Raw genomic sequence first — 21,453 nt, 5'->3', positions numbered from 1 at the left:
TTCATTTTTTTTGGGGATGACTATGACCTGGATGACTGAGAATCTTCACCAGCATATTTAAAACTGGTAAAAATGCCCAGACAAAAAATGTGACTACATTTGGCAACCGTATAGAGTGATCAAAGTGTTAAATCCGAGGCTTCATGCTAGGTGTCCTTCATCAGCTGGAAGTCATTTTTAACCTCCAAAGCGTTCCAGCTGTAGTGCATCATCATCTTCAGCTGCCGTTACATCACAATGTTCTGCAGGTTTATTTCTTTGTGTTCATAGAAGCAGCTGAGTGTTGCATCATTCATTTTAGCAGCTGATGCAAAGTCCTGCCATCGTTTCTCGGTCTCATTTTGCAGAGTCAGCATGGGGCTCCACAACCCCAGGCTGTTTCAGGTTCCACTGGACGATCTGGCGCTGCCTGTCGTGAAGCCCTGTCTCCATCTCGCTGGGTGAGCCGCTGGTGCTGAAAGCAAAGCAGTTTGCCTGTTTTACGTCCACCATCCCTGTTTCTCCAAGTGATTCTCCCTTGACTGTCCCTTGAACCTCCATTATCTCATTGCAGTCCTCTTCAGATTTGATCGCATTGACTATGTGAATGTTGATGTGCTCTGGTCCTGGAACAGCTTCCTTGCGGTCCATGTCTAACCACATTGGTCCAGTGGGAGGTTCCAGAGGAGTGTAGTGGAGCTCCGGCTGCTGAAGCTGGGGGTCCTCTTGTGGGTGGAGGCTCTGCTGCTCTGGGTGGAGGAAGGGGGCTTGGTGCTGGAGGTGATGCAGTGGCTGCAGTGGATGCTGCTGGTGCTGCTGATAGTGATAATGGTGATGCTGCTTGTGGTGCGGCTGGTGCAGGTGGTGATGGTGGTACTGATCAGCAGTTTGCTTGTCTGGATTAACAGCCTCTTTTGAGTGGTTCTTGAGGAACCTTTCGAACTTCTTAGATGCTTTTTTGTTTGTGACGAACCAGTCCTGTCAGGACATAAAGCAAAGACAGAAGTGAAAATAACAGCAAAGCAAAGCAAAGCAACACTGCTAAGTTTAATGGATGAAAGCTAAATTCATCTAACTTGTGCAACGAAAAGAAACACATCCGATCATAACTTTCATTTACAGGAGTTGCTTTTCTTGGCAAGACAAGATTGTTCATTGACCACATTTCAGAATTACACAGTCTAAGTTCATACTGCATATACAAAGCACAGCAGAGGAAGGATCCCTTAAAGTCGTAGGGAAGCTGCTGTTCCAATGGTTGCAGTTCCAAATTCTCCCGAGTGGTGCCCGACTTTACACAAGTGAATAAAGTAAATGCGATTGGTCGATTATCAAGGGGGCGGGATTGTTGTGGCAGAAGGTTCGCAAACACGTTTGGTTGTGGCCGATTTCTCTGAAGCATCGTTGCTAACCAGTTAGCAAGTTAGTGCTCCTAGGTTCCCGATGGGAAATTATATTGGGACCAAGTAGCACTAAATACACTCACCGGCCACTTTATTAGGTACCATGCTAGTAACGGGTTGGACCCCCTTTTGCCTTCAGAACTGCCTCAATTCTTCGTGGCATAGATTCAACTAGGTGCTGGAAGCATTCCTCAGGGAGTTTGGTCCTTATTGACATGATGGCATCACACAGTTGCCGCAGATTTGTCGGCTGCACATCCATGATGCGAATCTCCCGTTCCACCACATCCCAAAGATGCTCTATTGGATTGAGATCTGGTGACTGTGGAGGCCATTTGAGTACAGTGAACTCATTGTCATATTCAAGAAACCAGTCTGAGATGATTCCAGCTTTTTGACATGGCGCATTATCCTGCTGAAAGTAGCCATCAGAAGTTGGGTACATTGTGGTCATAAAGGGATGGACATGGTCAGCAACAATACTCAGGTAGGCTGTGGCGTTGCACCGATGCTCAATTGGTACCAAGGGGCCCAAAGAGTGCCAAGAAAATATTCCCCACACCATGACACCACCACCACCAGCCTGAACCGTTGATACAAGGCAGGATGGATCCATGCTTTCATGTTGTAGACGCCAAATTCTGACCCTATCATCCGAATGTCGCAGCAGAAATCGAGACTCATCAGACCAGGCAACGTTTTTCCAATCTTCTATTGTCCAATTTCAATGAGCTTGTGCAAATTGTAGCCTCAGTTTCCTGTTCTTAGCTGAAAGGAGTGGCACCCGGTGTGGTCTTCTGCTGCTGTAGCCCATCTGCCTCAAAGTTCCACGTACTGTGCGTTCAGAGATGCTCTTCTGCCCACCTTGGTTGTAACGGGTGGTTATTTGAGTCACTGTTGCCCTTCTATCAGCTCGAACCAGTCTGGCCATTCTCCTCTGACCTCTGGCATCAACAAGGCATTTCCGCCCACAGAACTGCCGCTCACTGGATGTTTTTTCTTTTTCGGACCATTCTCTGTAAACCCTAGAGATGGTTGTGCGTTCAAATCCCGTAGATAAGCAGTTTCTGAAATACTCAGACCAGCCCTTCTGGCACCAACAATCATGCCACGATCAAATTCACTCAAATCACCTTTCTTCCCCATACTGATGCTCGGTTTGAACTGCAGGAGATTGTCTTGACCATGTCTACATGCCTAAATGCACTGAGTTGCCGCCATGTGATTGGCAGCTTAGAAAATAAGTGTTAACGAGCAGTTGGACAGGTGTACCTAATAAAGTGGCCGGTGAGTGCATGCGACTCAAAAACGTCACTGTCAAGGCTCCTTTAACCCCGTCTCATATTAAGCCTGGATCTCCCAGAGGATTCTTCCTGCTAACAGGCAGTTGTTTTCCTCCACTATCACTGCATGCATGCTCAGAGTAATGGGACAATTGTTTTCCTTTTTTACTTGATAAAAACAAACTCTTTGTTCTCATTTTTTAAATAAACTGCAAAAATAGTTAATTAGAAGCTGTTAATTTTAAAGGAACAGTTGGACAAATTAGATTTATGTAAATAAAAAGGCAATAAAACTCCCCTGGTTATAACTAATCAACTGTTTGTCCATCAATGTACGGAGAATAATTGCTGTTAAGATTCTTGTTGGGATTATTTAAAAGTTAGTCTCTCAAACTCATACAATAGTTTCTATATAGATACAATTTAATCACAAAGCACACATTTTGCATTAGTATTGTTAGTATCTTGAAAGATTTCTATGCATGGGATAGACAGTTAGGAGGTAAGCATTTATGGGGAATGTTTTGAGTGGGTTTACAATGTTGCGGTTGGTTTGTGAATTGACGTCTGTATTCAATCATCAATACGGCCGAATTTCTAGCATCAAGCTGCTTTATTTTCTGAGGTTTGTGGGGCTCATTATGCTGCCGCATCATCCCACATATCATTTTTTATCTCTTTTATACTGTTACAGTCCATAACCTTTGTTGTCTTTATTCACTGTACAATAGTATGTTTGCGATCTTAGCAAATGCCCTGACCAAAAATGATTTCTCCTCAGTGTAACCTGGTTGGGCAGGGTGCACCTATTATTCCGCATGCCTGAGACTAACTTTAAATCTGTTTTATCTGAGTAAATGCTTTATGTTTGTGGTCCAGATGGACCCACCATAGACTACATCCTGCTCTGCCATTAAACCCCTAGAGATAGGCTTGAAGGGTGAAACCTTTATAAGCTCTGACCCTCAATGGATCTTTAATGGGTAAAGAAATATTGCTTTTTAGGAGTCGAAAATTTTTGCTCAAAGAAACTGAGGAGGTGGTCGTAGCCTTTCTTTTTACTTTAAAGATTCAACAACTTTGTTACAGTTTTAGACCTATAAATCGTTTTCTTTAACAGAAATAATGACTGAGGGGAGACCTTAATGTGAAAATAACCTCAGAGTGGAGATGTTTTATCTAACAGGGTAGAATATTTATATTCTGGGTTTCTCTAATATAGTAAAATAAGAATAGGGGTCAATTTGTTTATTAATAGTTGTTAAGTAAGACTGGGCTTAAAACTTTCCTTTTTATTTAATCTTATAGTTGAATGGCTCACACGTAATATCCTTTTTTTGTCTCTTTTATACTGTTACAGTATAAATCTGTATAGTTATGCTGCTATAAACCAAGGCTGCTGAAGGACATAGGGGCCACTTTTCCTCACTCTGCTCTCCATTCTCTAATTCTGCAATATTTGTCTATTTAACCACTAGTTTTATATTTTCTCTGCTTTTTTGTCATTTGGGCTTCATTTGGTCTGGTTTCGTCTCGCTGTGACACCCTCCTACAGGGGAATATCAGCTGGCCAGCTGCCATTGACACTTGTGGTTATAGAGGATAGAGTTGGCCTGTGCTCTCTTTCATGCCTTTCGACATTAAAACCGGCTCATAGCTCATCTGGCTAACTGTTCTTTTCTTAAGAAAGAGACATTGGTGGAGCTGGTTTGCTGTTACCTTGTCTAACATAGAGAGTATTTATGGATCAGTGGTTCTATGTTCCTTTTCTATGTCTGCTTCTGTCTCCATGAACCCCCATTTCAGGAACTCCCTGAAGGCTACTCACATTAAACCTGGTTCTACTGGAGTTTTCTTCCTGTTAAAATGTAGTTTTTCCTCTCCACTGTTACTGTATGCAACAAAAAGGTTGATTTTTAAATTACTTTTTTTATTTAGAGCACTTTGTGTTTGTGTTTTAGCCTGTACAATCATTAACAAACAGATCTTAGGTAGTTTAATAAAGAATAAATTATTCATTCATGTCCTTTATTTGTTTCAGTGATAATGAACATATCTTAACCTGAGAACTATACACATTCTCCTTCGTACTTCAGTTTGTGTAAAAATGTTTATTAGGTAGGAAAGTATTTATCCTTCCGACAGAATTTTGGTAACTCATCGAACTGATTGAAGCTAACAAATATCATCAACTGATAAAATAGAAAGGAAAGAGAGAAAGAAAGAGACGTGCCATCTTGTTATTACCTGTGAATGAACCGAGTTTATGTGGTATTTCACTCCACTTTCAGAATTAAACTCCTTGTTGCAGATTAAACATCTGTATTTTCCAGCTTCAAATTCACCCTGAATAAAGGAAGCAAAATCAAGATGATCAGTTTAAGCAAGAATTGTTTCACCAAAAAGTCACTAAGTTAAACAACTACTCTCATGCAAGCTACTGTTGAAATTCACAATTATATTCATTTAAAGGGAAAGTGTGTAGCAAATTTGTTTTTTTATGATCAATAATAAAGTATTGTTTTAATAGAGAGACATTCTACAAAAAATCAATAGCATCACATCAGAAATGAAATTGTAACAGTGAAGTTTAATTAGGAATTTTCAAAAAAAGGACAATGTAGTCCATCAACTTGCCTGTCCTCCCAGCAGACATTGCTATTTTCTGTGTTATCCTACAAAGGATGAACTCTGATGCAACAGTTATCAGCTGATGGTCAGACAGCTAACAACCATGGGCTTTTTATAGTTCCGATTTCAGAGAACTTTTATGTGTTTGTTTATTTAGCAGATCTGACAAGGCTGACAGAGGTTGATGTGTCCCTCAGCACAAAAAGAGTAGAATGTCACTCCTCAGCTTCTGTAGTAGGTCTCACTGCTTGACATGGAGGCACCAATTGGTAGTTTGTAATTCATGTAAACCACCACTAGGTGGATGTAAATCCCTTCAAGAATAAAAAAACAGAATACGAAATATTTTTCATCCTCATAACAATCCAATAATGATGTTTGATCCATTTAAACACAAGTTTTCTAAGGTTAAAATATTAAATTAGTAGGAAATCCTTTCTCTAGAGCAGGAGTCTGCAACCCAAAATGTTCAAAGAGGCATGTTGGACCAAAAGAAAACAAAAAAGAGATCCGTCTGGAGCCGCAAAAATGTAAAAGTCTTATATCAGTCCCCTAAAGGCTCCAAGTGTACAACGGCCCACTATCAAAATGAATAAGTAGGAAGAAATACATAATGCAAACAAGGTGTCACTAATCTGCTGTACGATATTTGCTGCTTTAAGTTTAACTTCCATTAAAGTAATAATGCATTATTAGTTTTCTTGCATCAATGGAATTATAGAAAATTGTGTTATTTCTATTTTGAGGATTAGAAATTTTTTTTTATTGAATTGTGCATATAAGGACTTCTGGAATTTCAAACCATGTGAAAATAAAATGCCTACCTCTTCAAGCTACGGTAACAATACAATCCCTTATCAGGGCCACAGTGCAATAAAATGAAGCCTTAAATAGCAGCCTTTTAATAAGGTAAGTAGTCAATGGAAATTAAAATAAGCCAGTATAATTTTATTACAGTGCATCCATTGGTTTGTTTACAAATGTCACCTGCCTGGCATCGGGCCGCGCTGAAACGGGTGTCGCAGGCTATGACACAAATTTACTTATTCTACAAATTTTTTAAGCATAGGAAAACATAAAGAATGTTTCTTTGTCCTCTTACACTCTATATTAAAAGAAAGAAAGAAACAAAAAAGATTAAACTTTTTCAATTTTCATACATTTTGAAAAAGCTCTGGAGAGACAACACAAAATGTACCTTTGTGCACAGTCCCAGGTGAGCTTTTAGTCCTGACACACTGGTGTATGTGCAGTCACAGCCCTATGGGGAAATATAAATTAATACTCATTACATAACTTGCACATTCACATTTTAGTTTGAACTTTACTGAAATTAAAGTGTATCGTTTTGAAATCCATATGTAACATTTGAAAAAGAAAAATTTTTCTCTTTTTTACACACTGGTAAAAACAATAAAAGGAACACGTAAACAAGACAATATAACTTTAATAAAACCAAAAATAAAACTTCTGTGAAATCCAACTGTCCACTTAGGAAGCAACACCGATTGACAATCAATTTAACATTCTGTTGTGAAAATGGAATAGACAACAGGTGGAAAATATTGGAAATTGGCAAGACACACTAAATAAAGGAGTGGGGACCACAGACTACTCCTCAGTAACTATGCTTTCCAGCTGAAGTTTTGCCCACTTTTGAATGTTGGAGGTGCTTTCACACTAGTGGTAGCTTGAGACGGACTCTTCAACCCAAACAAGGGGCTCAGGAACTGCACTTCATCCAGGATGGCTCATCAATGTGAGCTGTGGCAAGAAGGTTTTCTGTGTTTGTCAGCATAGGAGAAATGGAGGAGGACGTAGGAGGCCAACAACCCAGCAGCAGGACCACTACGTCTTCCTTTGTGCAAGGAGCAATAGGAGGAGCCCTGCAAAAGCCCTGCAAAATGACCTCAATCATGTGTCTGCACGAAACAACTCCATGAGGATGGTATGAGGGCCCAATGTCCATAGATGGGGGTTGTGCTCACAGCCCAACAACATGCAGGATGCTTGGCATTTTCCAGAGAACACCAGGATTGGCAAATTCCCCGCTGGCACCCTGCTCTTTCCTCTGAGAGCAACCAGAACCCAGCTGTTGTGATGCTGCTAACAGCACAAAGTCTTATCTAGCACTGATTGCTGAATTACATAAAAAACTCAGCTATATCACAGTTAGCATCAACTTCATTGAAAGGAAGCGGTGAAGAGTCTGACAGTATGTCAGAGCGACATACTCACGGACACCAGGGACCTAGGCACGGAACGGTTAATAAAAACGTCTGAACTGTTCGGTTCGACTGTCTTGGTTCGATTTGCGTGTGTTGCGTTCGGTTCATGCGCTGCTCCTTTTTCTCATAGGCGAAGCGTGTACACTCCAGAGCAGAAGGTGGCGGTAGTGCGACCAAAGCCAACCACCAATAGTAAACAAGAAGAAGCGAAGCAGCGTAGCCGGGTGTAGCAGGAAAAAATAATTTGTTGTGGAAAATTGTGTGGGTATGTTGAGAGGGAAAGAACAGGAGTTGGAAGATGCGCCAGAAGCACTTTATAGGTCTGCTGTATGGGACCGCTTTGCATTTGGAGTGACCTAAGATGACGGCGGAAAGAAAGTTGTGGATAAAAGTGCAACAGTGCGCAAGCATTGTGCAACACGTTTTGTTTATGCTAATAGCAACACGACCAACATGTCAGGCTAACAATCAAAGTAAACCGAACCAAACCGTGACCACGAAACCGTGAACCGAACCGAACCGTGGATTTTGTCAATGTTCCACCCCTACAGGGACCATAGTCAAATTTTTGCTGTGGATCACAATGGCGACATTTAGTGCTACCTGAAACTGTTGGCTAAGGACAACACTCAGTAACACAGATCATTGGTCAGTAAAATTAACAGTGCGTTAGTGTACAACCTTTCAAAAAAACATGTCAGACTCCATAATTTCTTCTGGAAATCCACTTGTTCTAATTTCTGTGTGGAAGTTTACATACAGGTCATCGTTGGGTGTCCTACCTGGTTAGGACAATGGACTTTCCTCTGCAGCTTCACCTCATTCTTCCACTTCCTTAGCACTTCTTGGCTGAATGCTGGCAGGCCTGGTCTCGCATATTTCAACTAAAAAGGGCAACAGCAAAATAACTTGAGTATGTTATCAAAGCCTGTCTTAGGCCACGTTCACACTGCATCCTGAAGTGACCCCGATTTTTTCCAATCTGACCCAGGCCACTTGGAAATGTGGTCCTGAATCGGATACTTTTCAAATGTGACCTGTGTGTGAACGGCTAGGTCGGATTCATCTAACCTTAACGTCATTAATACCCGACAAAGGTCACTATTCTGCGTCTTGCTACGCAGATGCTACAAGAAAAATAACAACAATGGCAGATGATGATGCGGAGAGCAGTATTTATGTTTAACCATATTGAAAATTTTGTGTTTTAATGGTTGGAAAAGACCGCTAAATGCGCGCCGGTTTTCCCATCCATGTTTACTTCCTTAAACACAGAGCACACTAGCCTGTGACGTCATCGCGTCTTCTACTGCGCATGCAGGGCACTTGCGTTGTATGACTGCAGTTCACACAGTAGATCACATACAAGTCGCATATATTTGGAAATATGAACGGCAGCTAAAAAAAAAAACGGATTCAACAAAAAAAATTCGGAGTTAAGCATCAAGGCCTGCAGTGTGAACATAGCCATAAAGACTGCCATACACCCAGTTTCTGTGTTAAAAGAACATGTTTATTTTTATCTTATGTAAAACACATTTCCTACCTTTTTATCATCAGGCACCAAGTCTGACTGAAACTTCCTTTTGGGCCAGTCTTTTGGCAGTTCGTTGTTGGCGATCTCAGCCAGGTGGAAGTTGGCCACCTGTGCAGAGGCACGCTGCACTCGGCCACTAGGTGTCCTCTCTGGGTTAGCCTCCCTTTGGGCCTTCAGGGCCTCGTCCTCTTCAGTCTTCTGGGGTGTCTAAAAAGCAGGAGTGGAAACCTTCATCAAGAAGTGACAATAGCAGGAATCTTCTTTGGCACTTGCATATTAATTTATGAAAGTAGTGCTGATAAATTACTGTAAATCTATTATGTAAGGGACATAAATTAGACAGATAGCTCACGGGTGCATGCTCTGATTTCAGGTGGTACTCCAGGCCAGCCTTGGATTTGTATGTTTTCCCACAGTGGGAGCAATTAAGCAGCAACTTCTCCAACTCAGACTCTTCCTTCCCACACTTCTTCATGTGATACACATAGCCCATGATGCTTGTGAAGGCAGCAGTGCAGCCCTGAAAAGAAAATAGGAAAAATAAATACTTTATGGTTCTTTTATACTCCTAAAAAAACTATTTAAGACAGGATTACCAATGCCTCACCTCTTTAGAGCATTTCAGTTTGCCCAGTCTCTTAAGTATTTTACGTAACTTCTCTTTGATAGCGCGGTCGTCAAGGCCCTTGGTTTCATCAGCTGATGGCTTTCAGGAGAAAAACAGAAAAATTAAGGTTTTAATGTCAGCATTCTAGCAATACTGATTAATGCCGCATTTAAAGCTGCTGTTTAAAATGTACAAGCTAGAAATCATATATCAAACTTAGGGAAACTTTCAATAGATAACACAAACATCATGAAGAAATAAACCAAGGTAACACAATACAAGGAGAAATGCTGTTCAGTAGAGTTTAATGGTGTGTTTCATTTGGTTTGGAAAGCTCACGATCTGAAAAATCTGGAAAGTTTCATATGAAACAGTCAGATTTCCAAGAAGACTTGGAGAATTAAGATGGCTGACTTTTTCAACAGTAGTTGGACTTCCCTTCTTTGACTGTTTGTAGCTTTTCCCTAATATATGTAATAATAAGTCAGTTCTTCACAAATAACTTTTTAGTGTTTTTTTTTAAGACGAGATGTTAAGTGCAGCTTATAAGTGCAAAATAGTAGATAGATGAGTGTTTTAAATATTGTAATGGCAACGATTGTCACTATACAAATTTTTCGTTTTGATATGACATTGATCTGATATATCAGCAGGATTCATACATCATATAATTTTTTGTAAAGTGTGGGAAAAAAACATTAAGAACAATAGATAAGATAAGAACTTGCTACTATTATTCGATGGGTTACATGAACATAAAAATAATCCTTAAAATGAAAATGTAAAAAAATAATTCCTTAGAAAGATATGGATATTTTCTCTCAGCTGTAATGTCTTTTTTTAGACTCTTGCCAAAATTTCAGCCTCGCTGCTACTTCGGTATAGCCTGGGTGCCATTCCGAACTTAGTCCCGCCCACAAGGTTTGAGGTCGGGAAGTTCGGTCTGGCTCTGCTCCATAGTAGCGCGAGTATGATCGCCCACCATCTGGCGATCCAATCAAATTGTCAGGGCGGGCTTTATACGATGATGGACAGATGATCAACAGTAACGTAATCAACCACGTGACCAAAGCGCGCTTGGGTGACAACAACAATGGCTGCAGCTGGAGAGTTGAGGTGTGTAGATTCTGCTATTAGGTCTGTTCTAGAAGATATCGACAGCAAATTAATTTTAAAAGAGGAACAGAGAAACGTGATCAAGGCTTATCTTATTCTAGGCGTGCAACTGCACGCTTTGATTTTTGTTGACAACAACTATGCATCGCTTAACATACGTCACGCACTCCGTTGCTCTTATTGGTTGTAGGTCTATCCAATTGAGTGCAGAGGCATTTTTTTTCCTGGTTTGTTCAAAACACGCCCCATAATCACAGCTCTATGGAGCAGTATCAGACTCATATTCTGACTAGAATTGAATAGGACTACATCAGGCTAACTTCGGTAGCCGACTAAATGATGATCAGTGAGCTAACATCTGAGATGAAGATGCAGGCCAACATAATCGATATTCCTTTTGTGCCTGATTCTGAACAGTTTCTGATATTAATACCATCTCTGGACATATATAGTTATGGTTGTAACAGTGGCTGTAGGAGCAATGGAGATTCAGCGTTCAAGAAATCAATGGGAAAATGGAACAAAATCCCAGTTCCACAGCTCAAAGGTAAATCAAAAGCATCATTACAATGAATTTCACATAATCAAAAATCTGTTTCACATTTACTTTGGCATGTTTTTTTTTTGTGGTCAGAATATTATCTATGTAAACATGATGTGAGTCTGTTTTTTCTTTAAAAGTCTGAATAAACTTAAACTAAAATCAAAATGTTTTTTTGGATGACTAAAATATAAAATAGATCAAGACAACATTAATCGATTATGTGGTTTAAATACTGGAAAATGATGGAAGAAATAAAAAGTGAAAAGCAGATAGTAATCTCACCAGGTGGCTGTGGTCAGCCATGATGTGATACTTCATCCCTGTGGAGGATTTCAGCTGTTTCCCACAGTGCTGACAGGTAAAAGGTTGCTGCAGATTGACATCACATTGAAATGACAACAACTGTTTAACAAACTTAATGCTTTCCACCCAGAATTTAAAGCAAATTAATACATTTGGTTCGACATTGAGGAATCAACACAGGATCATATTAAATGCATCGGAACTTCTGCAAAATGATTCACATATGTTAAACTTCTCCGCGTTTTCTCAGGATACAACACATTTCCGTGTATCTTGCTAGGATTTGACAGATAAACACTATGGGGTGTATATTTGAGCAACAGAAAGGAAAGCAAATAAGAAGTAATATTTCTCAATAAATAAAAAATTTTTTTCGGAATATCTTACAAATAGTCTATCTCATTTTACACCACTGAATAAAATATTTTGATTAGTAAACGGAGTCCGCCTGCATAGAGTTTAATGCAAACACATTAACAACTGCTCTGTGAAGAACTTAGAGTTTTTTTTAGAGCAAATTAGTGAGTAAAAACCACAATGAGGTATAAGGAACACAGATAAGAGGTCAAAGCAGTTGTGGAGAAAATTCATAATAAATAAATAATTAGAACATCCCACAAAGCTGAGTCCCATAAAAGGACCTAAAAAGGAAGGATGGACAACTGCAAACCTCCCAAGACACAGTCTTCCTTCTCAACTGATAATTCATGGTAGTGGTAGGATCATGCTATTTGGATAACACTATTTAGCAGGAATATTGACGCTGGTTAAGTATCTGATCATTATGAGAAAGTGAGATGAAAAACAAATATGTAGGCATAAAAAGTTTAATTTAGTGTCATTTACAGCAAACAGGACGAAGAAGGAGCTCTGGTCAGTTGAAGCCAAAGTCTAAAGGTAATAGCTAAAAAGTTTTCATCAAAGTGATTAACTTAAAGGTATAGTGGAGGACGTTCTTTTTCCAGGTGAATCATAAAAATAAGTGTTCCTCCTAATTGTTAATCATTCTGGTGACATGTTTACCTAAGGCTGTCCTACGTGCTCGCCCCCTTTGTCACTTAAAAAAAAAAAAAAAAGCAAATCTTATTTTGGAAAGTAAGCTCGTATGAGCAATGCAAACAGCAACTTTTAAACAGAGGGTGCACGAGGTGAAATGGGCTCATGCATGCTCTCGCACTTGTTTAATAGGCATTCCCTCTCTGGAGCGGGTACTGGGTTGTGCATGTGTCAAAAATTTGCGAAAATTCTCCAATTTACTTTTAACTACATCCACAGAATGTCTAGAATGGTGCATATCAATTTTAATAAAAAAATACTATACAAATTATTGTTTTATAAATGTTGACGGGTTCAAAATATATAAATATTTACGTCTGGTTAACATCAACACAAAAGCAGGAGGAAGTCATGTGAGACGGAGCTCGGGGGTTGCCAGATCCTAGTAGCTAGCAACAGCTAACTAGAATTCAAGCCAAAAAAACCATCAAAGACACAAAATGAGCATAAATATTGGTGAAGCTTTTGAGTGCAGAAGCCCATAATTTCAGAATGTCAGCTTTTCCTCTAAATTGGTAAGTTTTGTGTGTGGTTTGTTTAATATTAGCATTAGCAGACCTGGCAACTGGCTTGGAAATAAAATAGAATGAGAGCAGATGAGAGTAAGAGCACCACTTGAAGACCAAATGGAGTTAAACTAGTAGTCGCTGTGAACATACCATCTCTACAAACGAAACACGGTGCTGGTGGCATTATGCTGTGGGGAAGCTTCTCTTCAACTGAAAAATGGGAGTTGTTCTGATTTGATGGGAAAATGGATGGATTAACAATGGAAATATCCTAGAAGAAAACATGTTAGAGGGAGCAAAAGAACAGAGACTGGATGGAGTTCACCTCCAGCATGAAAATAACTTGAACAAATACAGCCTAAAATACAATGGAATAGTTTACCAGATTTTTATCCTTAGGCTAAAATGCCCAAATGTCCAAATCTAACTCTGAATTGGTGCCATATAAATAAACTGAATTGGGCTCACCAGTCTGCAGTTCTCCATATGTTTCTTCAGCCCTTCTACAGTTTTCCTGCTCACACTTTTACATTTGGGACACGTGACCCTTCCTTTGGCCACAATCTGGAGCTGCCAGCACTCCTCTTGGCTCCCTGGAGAATTTGGAGAAGAAAATTAGTTTCTTTTAAAAATTTTGTTCAGAATGATCTAACAATCTGTTATCTGTGCACCAAATGTAATTTTTTTTTTCTACTTGAAATATTTTATATATATATATATAAAAAAAAAAATCTTAATTCACCTATATTTTAGGTCCAAGAGCATTTCTCAGACATCTTGACAGGTTAGGGTTAGAGGTGAAATGAATTTTCATGACTAATCAATGAGACTAAATAAAACTACATTATGTTTAATTAAATGGTTAAATATGTTTTTTTTTTTCTCACCTGGGGGGTAAGTCGGAGGTTCTTTCTTGATTGGAAGCATGACAGGTTTCTTATCCTCATTTATTTGGGCTGCTGAACTTTTACCAAAGCTGACTGCATCTAAACAGTGAGATAAACGAGAGGATTTTCAGCATAAACACATCATTTTTATAATAAAATGTATTTTTTTAGCTTAATTCATATACAGCTATAACAAGGAAGAACTTATACTTTTCTGGCTCACTGATATTTATTCATGTGTTAGAAAAGTATCTGTGACTGAAGGTTTTACAAAAATATAGCAACCTAGAGGACACGCTGCCCTCTGGTGGTAGAAGTACTTTATTAACAGCATTACTGGGCTCCACCTCTGTTCTCTGGACCTTCTTTATATTCAGGTCTTTAAAATGATTTTCAAAAAATGTAAATATAAAATGATTAAAGAAGGTTTTCCCCCTTATACTAGAAATAAAACTGAATAATATTAGGCTATCTTTATTTTTCAATGTAAGATTTCCTTACAAATGGGGAAACATGCGAGTGATTACCGGGTCTCCAAATGTTTCCTCGCTCCCTGCTTGAATCGCTCCAGGCTTGCTCATCCTGACCTTGACCGTTTCCCCACCCTTGCACTGTTGCTATGGAGGCTTTGTTTCCTCCTGGATCCCGTCCTCCGTTCCAGGCCTGATCCTGCTTTTGATCTCTGTCCTCTCCCCATCCTGACCGAGGACCTTGCTCCTGCGTTATGACCCAAGCTTGCTCTTGTCCAGGATGGGATCCATCTCTGTCAGGCATCCAGGTCTCCTCCTGACTTGAGTGTCCTTCTGCGTCTCTGCCGGAGCTCCAGCCCAGGTCCTGGGGTTCTTCTCTACCTGGAGTCCAGGCTTCAGGACCTTGCTCCCCGGTGGACTTCCAGGGCTGATCCTCAGGGTTGGGCTGCTCCTGGCTCATTTCTGGCCCTTCAGGCCAAACATCTTTCCCTAACTGTCTTGATGGGAGGTTTGCAGACCTTTCCTCTGAGCCATTTGCCAGGCTGCCTGATGACATCACAGAGCAGCTGGAGGTCGGATAATCCACAGGTCCCAAAGAAACATTCTGGAGGTCTTCATACCTGGTGTACAAACAGAACAAATATGCTACAAATCTGTCAAATGCATATCTGTGAAAGATAATAATGAGGTTAACAGACTGAAAACAGGATTTAGCTGCAATAAAACCTGCTGTATACAGTAGATATAAGCTTGGAGATAGGCCCTGGTTCAAGTCCTGTTATTTTTTTAATTTATTTTTTTAAATCTTTTTCTTAAAAGGCAAGGCAAATTTATTTGTATAGCACAATTCAGTACAAAGACAATGCAAAGTGCTTTTCATGATTCAAATATAGGAAAATAAAACAAATGCAAGTAGGAAAAAATGTAATAATAAAAAAAAAAACAACAACATTATTTTTAACTACTAGTTAAATTCATCCCGAAAGTTGTCCGATTTTACATGATTAAAAGTCAGACTAACATGTATGTACTATGCACGCATGTATGTATGCCATACTGTAAAGTGGTCTAAGTCAAATTCATTTCTCAGCCAATAGACTGGACTAAAAGTTGAGTTCTGTTTGTAGTACTTCATAATTGCTTTAGTACTAATTTAAAAGTAAGACTTAAAAAGATCTAAATCTTATTTTCATATTCAGTTTTTTATTTTCTTAACCAGATCATATTGAATGTTATGAAAATAGGCACCGAATGCGGCAGAGGATAATCACTGGCAGACACCCTGTTTACTTTTAAGGCTAGGCTTAAAACTTTCCTTTTTGATAAAGCTTATAGTTGGAGTAGCTCAGGTTATCCTCTAATATCTCTATAGTAATGCTGCTATAGGCTTAGACTGCTGGAAGGCAAAGGGACAACTTTATATTATTATGCTTACTTCTATCTCTTTTCTCCAGTTCTCCAGTAATCGTTATTTAAGCCCCTAACTTTCTGTTCTCTCTCTGTTTTTTTGAGTCCTAGCAGCTTCTGGTCCTGGTCAATGTGATGATGCCACAGCCTAACAGGACCAGGCCGTGTCACCATCCTGGAGGGAGATATCGGTTGCTGCCATCAACATCTTCAGTTGGGTCAGATTTTTTTTTTTTAAGCCCTGATTCTCTCCTAGACATAGCTATACGCTCAGATTTGATCTCCTCTTCTTCCTCCCTTTGAAATAAAAACAGTTTCGAAGCACTTCTGCTCAGCTGGTTCTTTCCCAGAACCCCTTGTGGAGATTGCTTACTATTATCTTTTCTAACAGAAAGTATTCATAGATCAGTGCCTCTAAGCTCTTTTTGTAAGTCTGCTTCTATATCCTTGAATACCAGTCGGCCTCGGCAGATGGCCGCTCACTTTGATTCTGGTTCCGCTGGAATTTGTTCCTGTTAAAAGTGTTTTTTTTCTCTCCACTGTTGCTGCATGCATGCTAAATGTGAGAGATTGCTGAAGAGTTAACAACACATTAAATCAAAGGTCTACACATAAACTTAATTGAATTGATGTGAACCTTTACAGGTAAAAATATCAATATCATAATGTTTCATTCTTAAATGTATCACGTTAAAATTCCCAGAAATTCCACTAAGATTTATTACGAAAAATGGCTTGAGTAGGTAATTAGAAAATCCGAGATGACAAATGAAAGATTTTGCTTTTAGGAAGAACTAAAAAGACGAAGCAAAAAACAACATTGAGCAAAAATGTTACTCCAAAAAATGTATCTCTGAATTTTTTTTTAGAAACAATGCTGATTCAGAAGCAGAACCACCATTGCTATTTAGCTATATTCAATAAATCCCATAAGGCCAAGTTTTTTCTTACCTTTTTCTGCTGTAAGCTCTCTTCCTCCTGACATCGTTTTGATCTTGAGACTCTTCATTCTTCAACAAAACAAGCACAGATCAGTGAGAAGGACGTCTGCATGAATCAACAAGCTTATAAAGAAGAGCTACAGGATGCAAAACGTTTTTTTTTCTTGTTATCTGATATGGTGCTGCTATGACTGATATATGACAATACTGATTAGTGCTTCTAGGAGCCACACCTTGAGATCACATTAAATGCATTCATTCCTGCTTAATCTGTTTGCTTATGTCTTCTTTTGTTTGCTTAATTCTTAAATGTTTTTTTTTTGTTTACATCGAAACTTGTGTAACTTTTTTTAGCATTATATTTATCTTTTAAGCCGAGGAAGAGAAAGCAGTGTTTAGGAGAATCAGCTTGATAACTTCGGCAGAACAAATGGCGGATCAGTTAGGATGATGTCACAATAATCAGTATCATCTTAAAAAAAAACAAAAAAAAAACCTGTTGGTTGATCTCTACTCCTCACCTCTGGATACTCCAAGGTATTTAGTCTGTCAGGAAACTTTGGAACAGCTGATGTGTGAAGAAGATACAAACAAGAAATCCTAAATTATCAGGACAGTCCTTTCAAATATGAAAATAAAAAACAAATTAGTTTTTTTGTCTCTTCACCTGGACATGTTGCACCTCTGGATTGGGACTGGAAGGGGTTCCTTTTCCTGGGCACATATAAAGGTGACATATTCCCACCGATGTGGGCAGGGTCCATACTAGGAGAAACAACTCCGCCACAGAGGAAATCAGCACTGCCAAGAGAAATAAAAAAGGACTTTATTGTTTTTAAGCATTTTAGAAAATGTATTTTTTTTAGGGAGGACTTCAATTGAATTATTTATGATTTACTGCATTAAATTTTTTTTTTTTTACAGTGTCCTGTCTGGCAATGTGGCAATAAGAATAATTGTCTTGATGCCAAAAAGAGCCCAACAGATTTTACTATCACAAGTGTAGCAGTATGACAATTGCCATATTGCTCCACTTGTTTCATGCATATAAATTGCTTTATTATAATTATGCAGGGAGCTTTACAGTCCATATGGACACTGCAATGTAAATAGAACAGAACAAGTAAAACAGAAGAAGAAAAAGAAAAAAAAGAAAGACATGGTACGAGACATACAATAAAGCAACACCTTAAAACTATCGCTGAAGTAGTATTATTTAGTCTGACATGTACTCTGTGTTACCTGAAGATATGAATGTGGGCTTTCTGTATGGAAGTGAATCTCTAAGTACCTGGAACTGCATTATATTCTTCACATTGATTTAGTAGCAAATTTTTTTTTTGTTTTTTTTGTTGTAAACCAAAAAAAATAAGAAAAAATAAAAATGATGCAAGTCATGTCAATCAAACTGTTTGCTTATTCTGCACTTTAACAAAGTTGCCTCTATTTCCTGTTTTTGGTTAGATGCCACAATATTTGGAAACGATATATTGTTTCATAAAATAGATGTTATACATTACATAACATAAATACTTGCTTTGAATTCTATGAATTTTGTAGCAGTCTATAATTATCTGAATAATAAGCATAAGCCTTTTAAAATGCCACTTTAAATGATCCTATTATAAATAAATAGTAGCATCCATCTAGTAATGGAAACATTTTTTTTATCCTACTGATGTGCCTTCATTTTAATGTTGGAAAATAAATAAATAAGTGAGAACCATAATTTAATAACGACACTAATATATGATAAGATATTAGATAAAGGTAGTTATAATAGAATATAATGACCCTATTATTTTATTAAAGGATTTTCATATTTAATTTATTCAACAAATATTTTCTCAAAATGAATAAAAAACTAATAACAGAAGAACAAATAAAGATAACCCCCAAATTAAAAACATATTGTGATTAATTAAAAATTAATTGATCACAATATATGGTACTATAATACACTGTGAGGCTCAATAATTGTTTTAAATTACAAAAATTAAAATAAAGGGAAGGAAGTCTTTTTATTGCAGGAATTGTTTTGATTCATAATCAAATTGATTAGAGTTATTTTAATCTTCTTAAAAGTTGTACTAAATCCTGCTGCTGATTCAGTTTCAGTCCCTGTTGTGTTTACATTGTGCATCTGATTCATATTTGACATGTGACTGTGTTTGTATGGGATGGATGTGCATAAGAGGCCAAAAACACAGAAATAACGATGAAATACAAATGAGAAAAAGTTAGAATTAATAAAAAAGTGAAGCCCAGGCTGTTTACAGTAAAGCAGATATTTTTTAGTGCAGCTGAGAATAATAATAAATAAAAAAAAATCCGCCACCATCTGTGTCTCTCTGAATAAAAAAGAGAAAAAGCAAAATGTTATAAAGGGTAAAACGTTTGCAGGCTGACTGTCAGATCCGATCTAAATTGACCGCATTTCATTGTTTCTCAGAGCCACAGAGCCTACCGTCCTACAGCTCACTCCCTCTGCAGCCTCCATGTCTACCAGCCCGACCTCCTCTGTCTCCTTTCCCCCGGCAGAGGGAGGGCATCCATCCAGGAACAGGCCGGATGCCTGATTTAAAACCGGAGCAAATCTAAAGCGTTTGGACGCATCTAGAGATGAAGCAATGCTCTGACACGCAGGGATGCAGCAGCCACTGGATGCATGTGCTGTTGAGCGGAACGCCCTCCTCCTGCCGGAGAGAACAAATAAGACCCGCATCTGCTGCTGCCTTCAAGGACTGTAGGACATTCCACGATGGAATAAGGATGATTTCCCCCCCCCCCCCCCCCCCAGAATTTTATTTATTTTTTTCTTTTGAAGGACTTTTCTTTCTTTGAAAGGCAAATATTTCCGTGTCAGAGAACTCTAATTCTCACAGTAATTGACAAATAGATTATATCCTTTTAAGGTAACAAGTTTTTGTTTAACAAAATACTGCTTTTATATTATGTAGCTAACCCTTTAAAGGACAAGTTACTGTTTTTGATCACTTGCATACCCCTTACAAATGGAGCCCTCCCCATGTCCCCCAGTGAGGTCTAGAAGCAGAATATCTATATCCAGTCATGGCTACATGGCTGCACATCATGTTTTAGCATTTGACCAATTAGATGAGCCCTTGAATGATACTGTACATTAAGTTGAAAAAAAAGTTAAGTCAAGAAAAAAAAGATAAAAATCTCATTGAAAAGTTAAAAAGTAAATTTAAAAATGAATAAGCCTTGTTAACAATTATTTAATTATTTAGGTTTATAAACTATAACAATGTAAGTGCCAGTATCAGCATTAATTTGTCGTACCAAAATAATGTGTTTCTTTCACTCTCAGAGTGTTTTTCGGGAATTTCTTGTAGAAGTACTTTTGTTATGTTTCTTAATAAATTCAGGCAAGTTGGCGTTTCCTATTAAAAAAAAATAAACTGATATTAATTTTTGCCATCATAATATCATATTTTTTTGAATGTTACAAAGGTAACAAGGTCTTGTCCTGGATTCCATTAACACTATTGGCTTGAAATTTTGATTTTCAAAATATTTAATTGAGTTCCCTATAAAGGGTTAAAAAAAAGTTATATAGCTTTATTTTATACTTTTAAAACGTAATATAGTTTCATTTATACTGTAGACTTAATTTTTTCTTTTTTTGTGTGTAAGTTATTCCTGAACGCACATGCCTTTAGACATAGGAAATTAAAGAACACAACTGGCTGGTATATTATTTTTAATATGACTATAAGTCAACAACTTGAATAGCCTCTGATTGCAGACCGCAGATCAGGGCGCGGCCAATATTAAGACACGCCCACATTGGGGCGCGCCTCCACCACGCCCCTTGCATTGCAGCAGAAGGATGCATCCTAAAAGAGTAATGGAAATAAGCGATTTTCCTTTTGTTTGAAAGTGCTATTTTGCAATTTTTGTCAAAGAAAACGAAGGAAGTATTTTCTTTTTATATGATGTGCTCTCTGTTATTATCTTTGCTATGATCCAATGTCACTGGTGGACTGGTAATCTGTGATATGGAGCATTTTCACGGTTTGCTGACTTACTTTTAAGCAAATACAAGACAAACCAAACCGCTTCAATATGTCAAATATGCTGTAAATTAACCGAGATCAATGAGAAAAATGTTATCAACATAACTTAGAGTAGGTAAATAGAACAACATCTAAAATTACAAAAGAATATTTCAAATCAACAATCCAAAATGAAAGTAATTAGATTAGATTAGATTAGATGGGCTTTATTGATCTCACAGCGGAGAAATTCACTTGTCACATATTGGCATAGAAGTCAAAAAAGTGCAAACAGGAGGAAAAGGTGCATTAAGAATAAACAATAATATATATACAGTATATCCAGGTATATACAGTATATCAAGGTAAATAAGGATTAAGGTTCAAGTGTACCTGTATCGCACACAATGAAAAACAAAATAAAAATAAAAATAAGAAATAAAGAAATGATAACATATACCTCAAAGAAGTTTATAAGGGAAATATTTTATTTGATTTCTGTAATTGCATTGTCTGAAAAACTAATCTAG

General features: G+C 38.1%; 1 protein-coding gene across 4 annotated transcripts; it reads right to left on the bottom strand.

Annotated features, from left to right (window-relative positions):
- On the bottom strand, window positions 1–19,629 carry znf512 (zinc finger protein 512). 4 transcript variants are annotated; one of them, XM_038304134.1, is made up of 16 exons: window positions 19,369–19,629; window positions 18,435–18,437; window positions 17,569–17,702; window positions 17,423–17,469; window positions 16,912–16,970; window positions 14,611–15,173; window positions 14,084–14,182; window positions 13,665–13,789; window positions 11,611–11,697; window positions 9,669–9,767; window positions 9,414–9,581; window positions 9,071–9,268; window positions 8,307–8,408; window positions 6,495–6,557; window positions 4,913–5,011; window positions 1–957 (listed from the first exon to the last, which is right to left on the bottom strand). In XM_038304134.1, exons 3-16 carry the CDS (start codon window positions 17,663–17,665, stop codon window positions 337–339), a joined length of 2,427 nt encoding a protein of 808 aa, XP_038160062.1. In that variant the 5' UTR covers window positions 17,666–17,702; window positions 18,435–18,437; window positions 19,369–19,629; the 3' UTR covers window positions 1–336. The 4 variants fall into 4 exon arrangements, with proteins under 4 accessions (XP_038160062.1, XP_038160061.1, XP_038160060.1 ...); XM_038304133.1 differs by lacking the exon at window positions 18,435–18,437 and having other exon boundaries at window positions 17,569–17,705; XM_038304132.1 differs by lacking the exon at window positions 18,435–18,437.
- Window positions 19,630–21,453: the final 1,824 nt, after the last annotated feature.

The sequence above is a fragment of the Cyprinodon tularosa genome, unplaced genomic scaffold, assembly GCF_016077235.1.
Source record: "Cyprinodon tularosa strain WSP-4 unplaced genomic scaffold, ASM1607723v1 ctg526, whole genome shotgun sequence".
Classification (NCBI taxonomy): Eukaryota; Metazoa; Chordata; class Actinopteri; order Cyprinodontiformes; family Cyprinodontidae; genus Cyprinodon; species Cyprinodon tularosa.
This window is presented reverse-complemented; position numbering and strand designations above follow the sequence as displayed.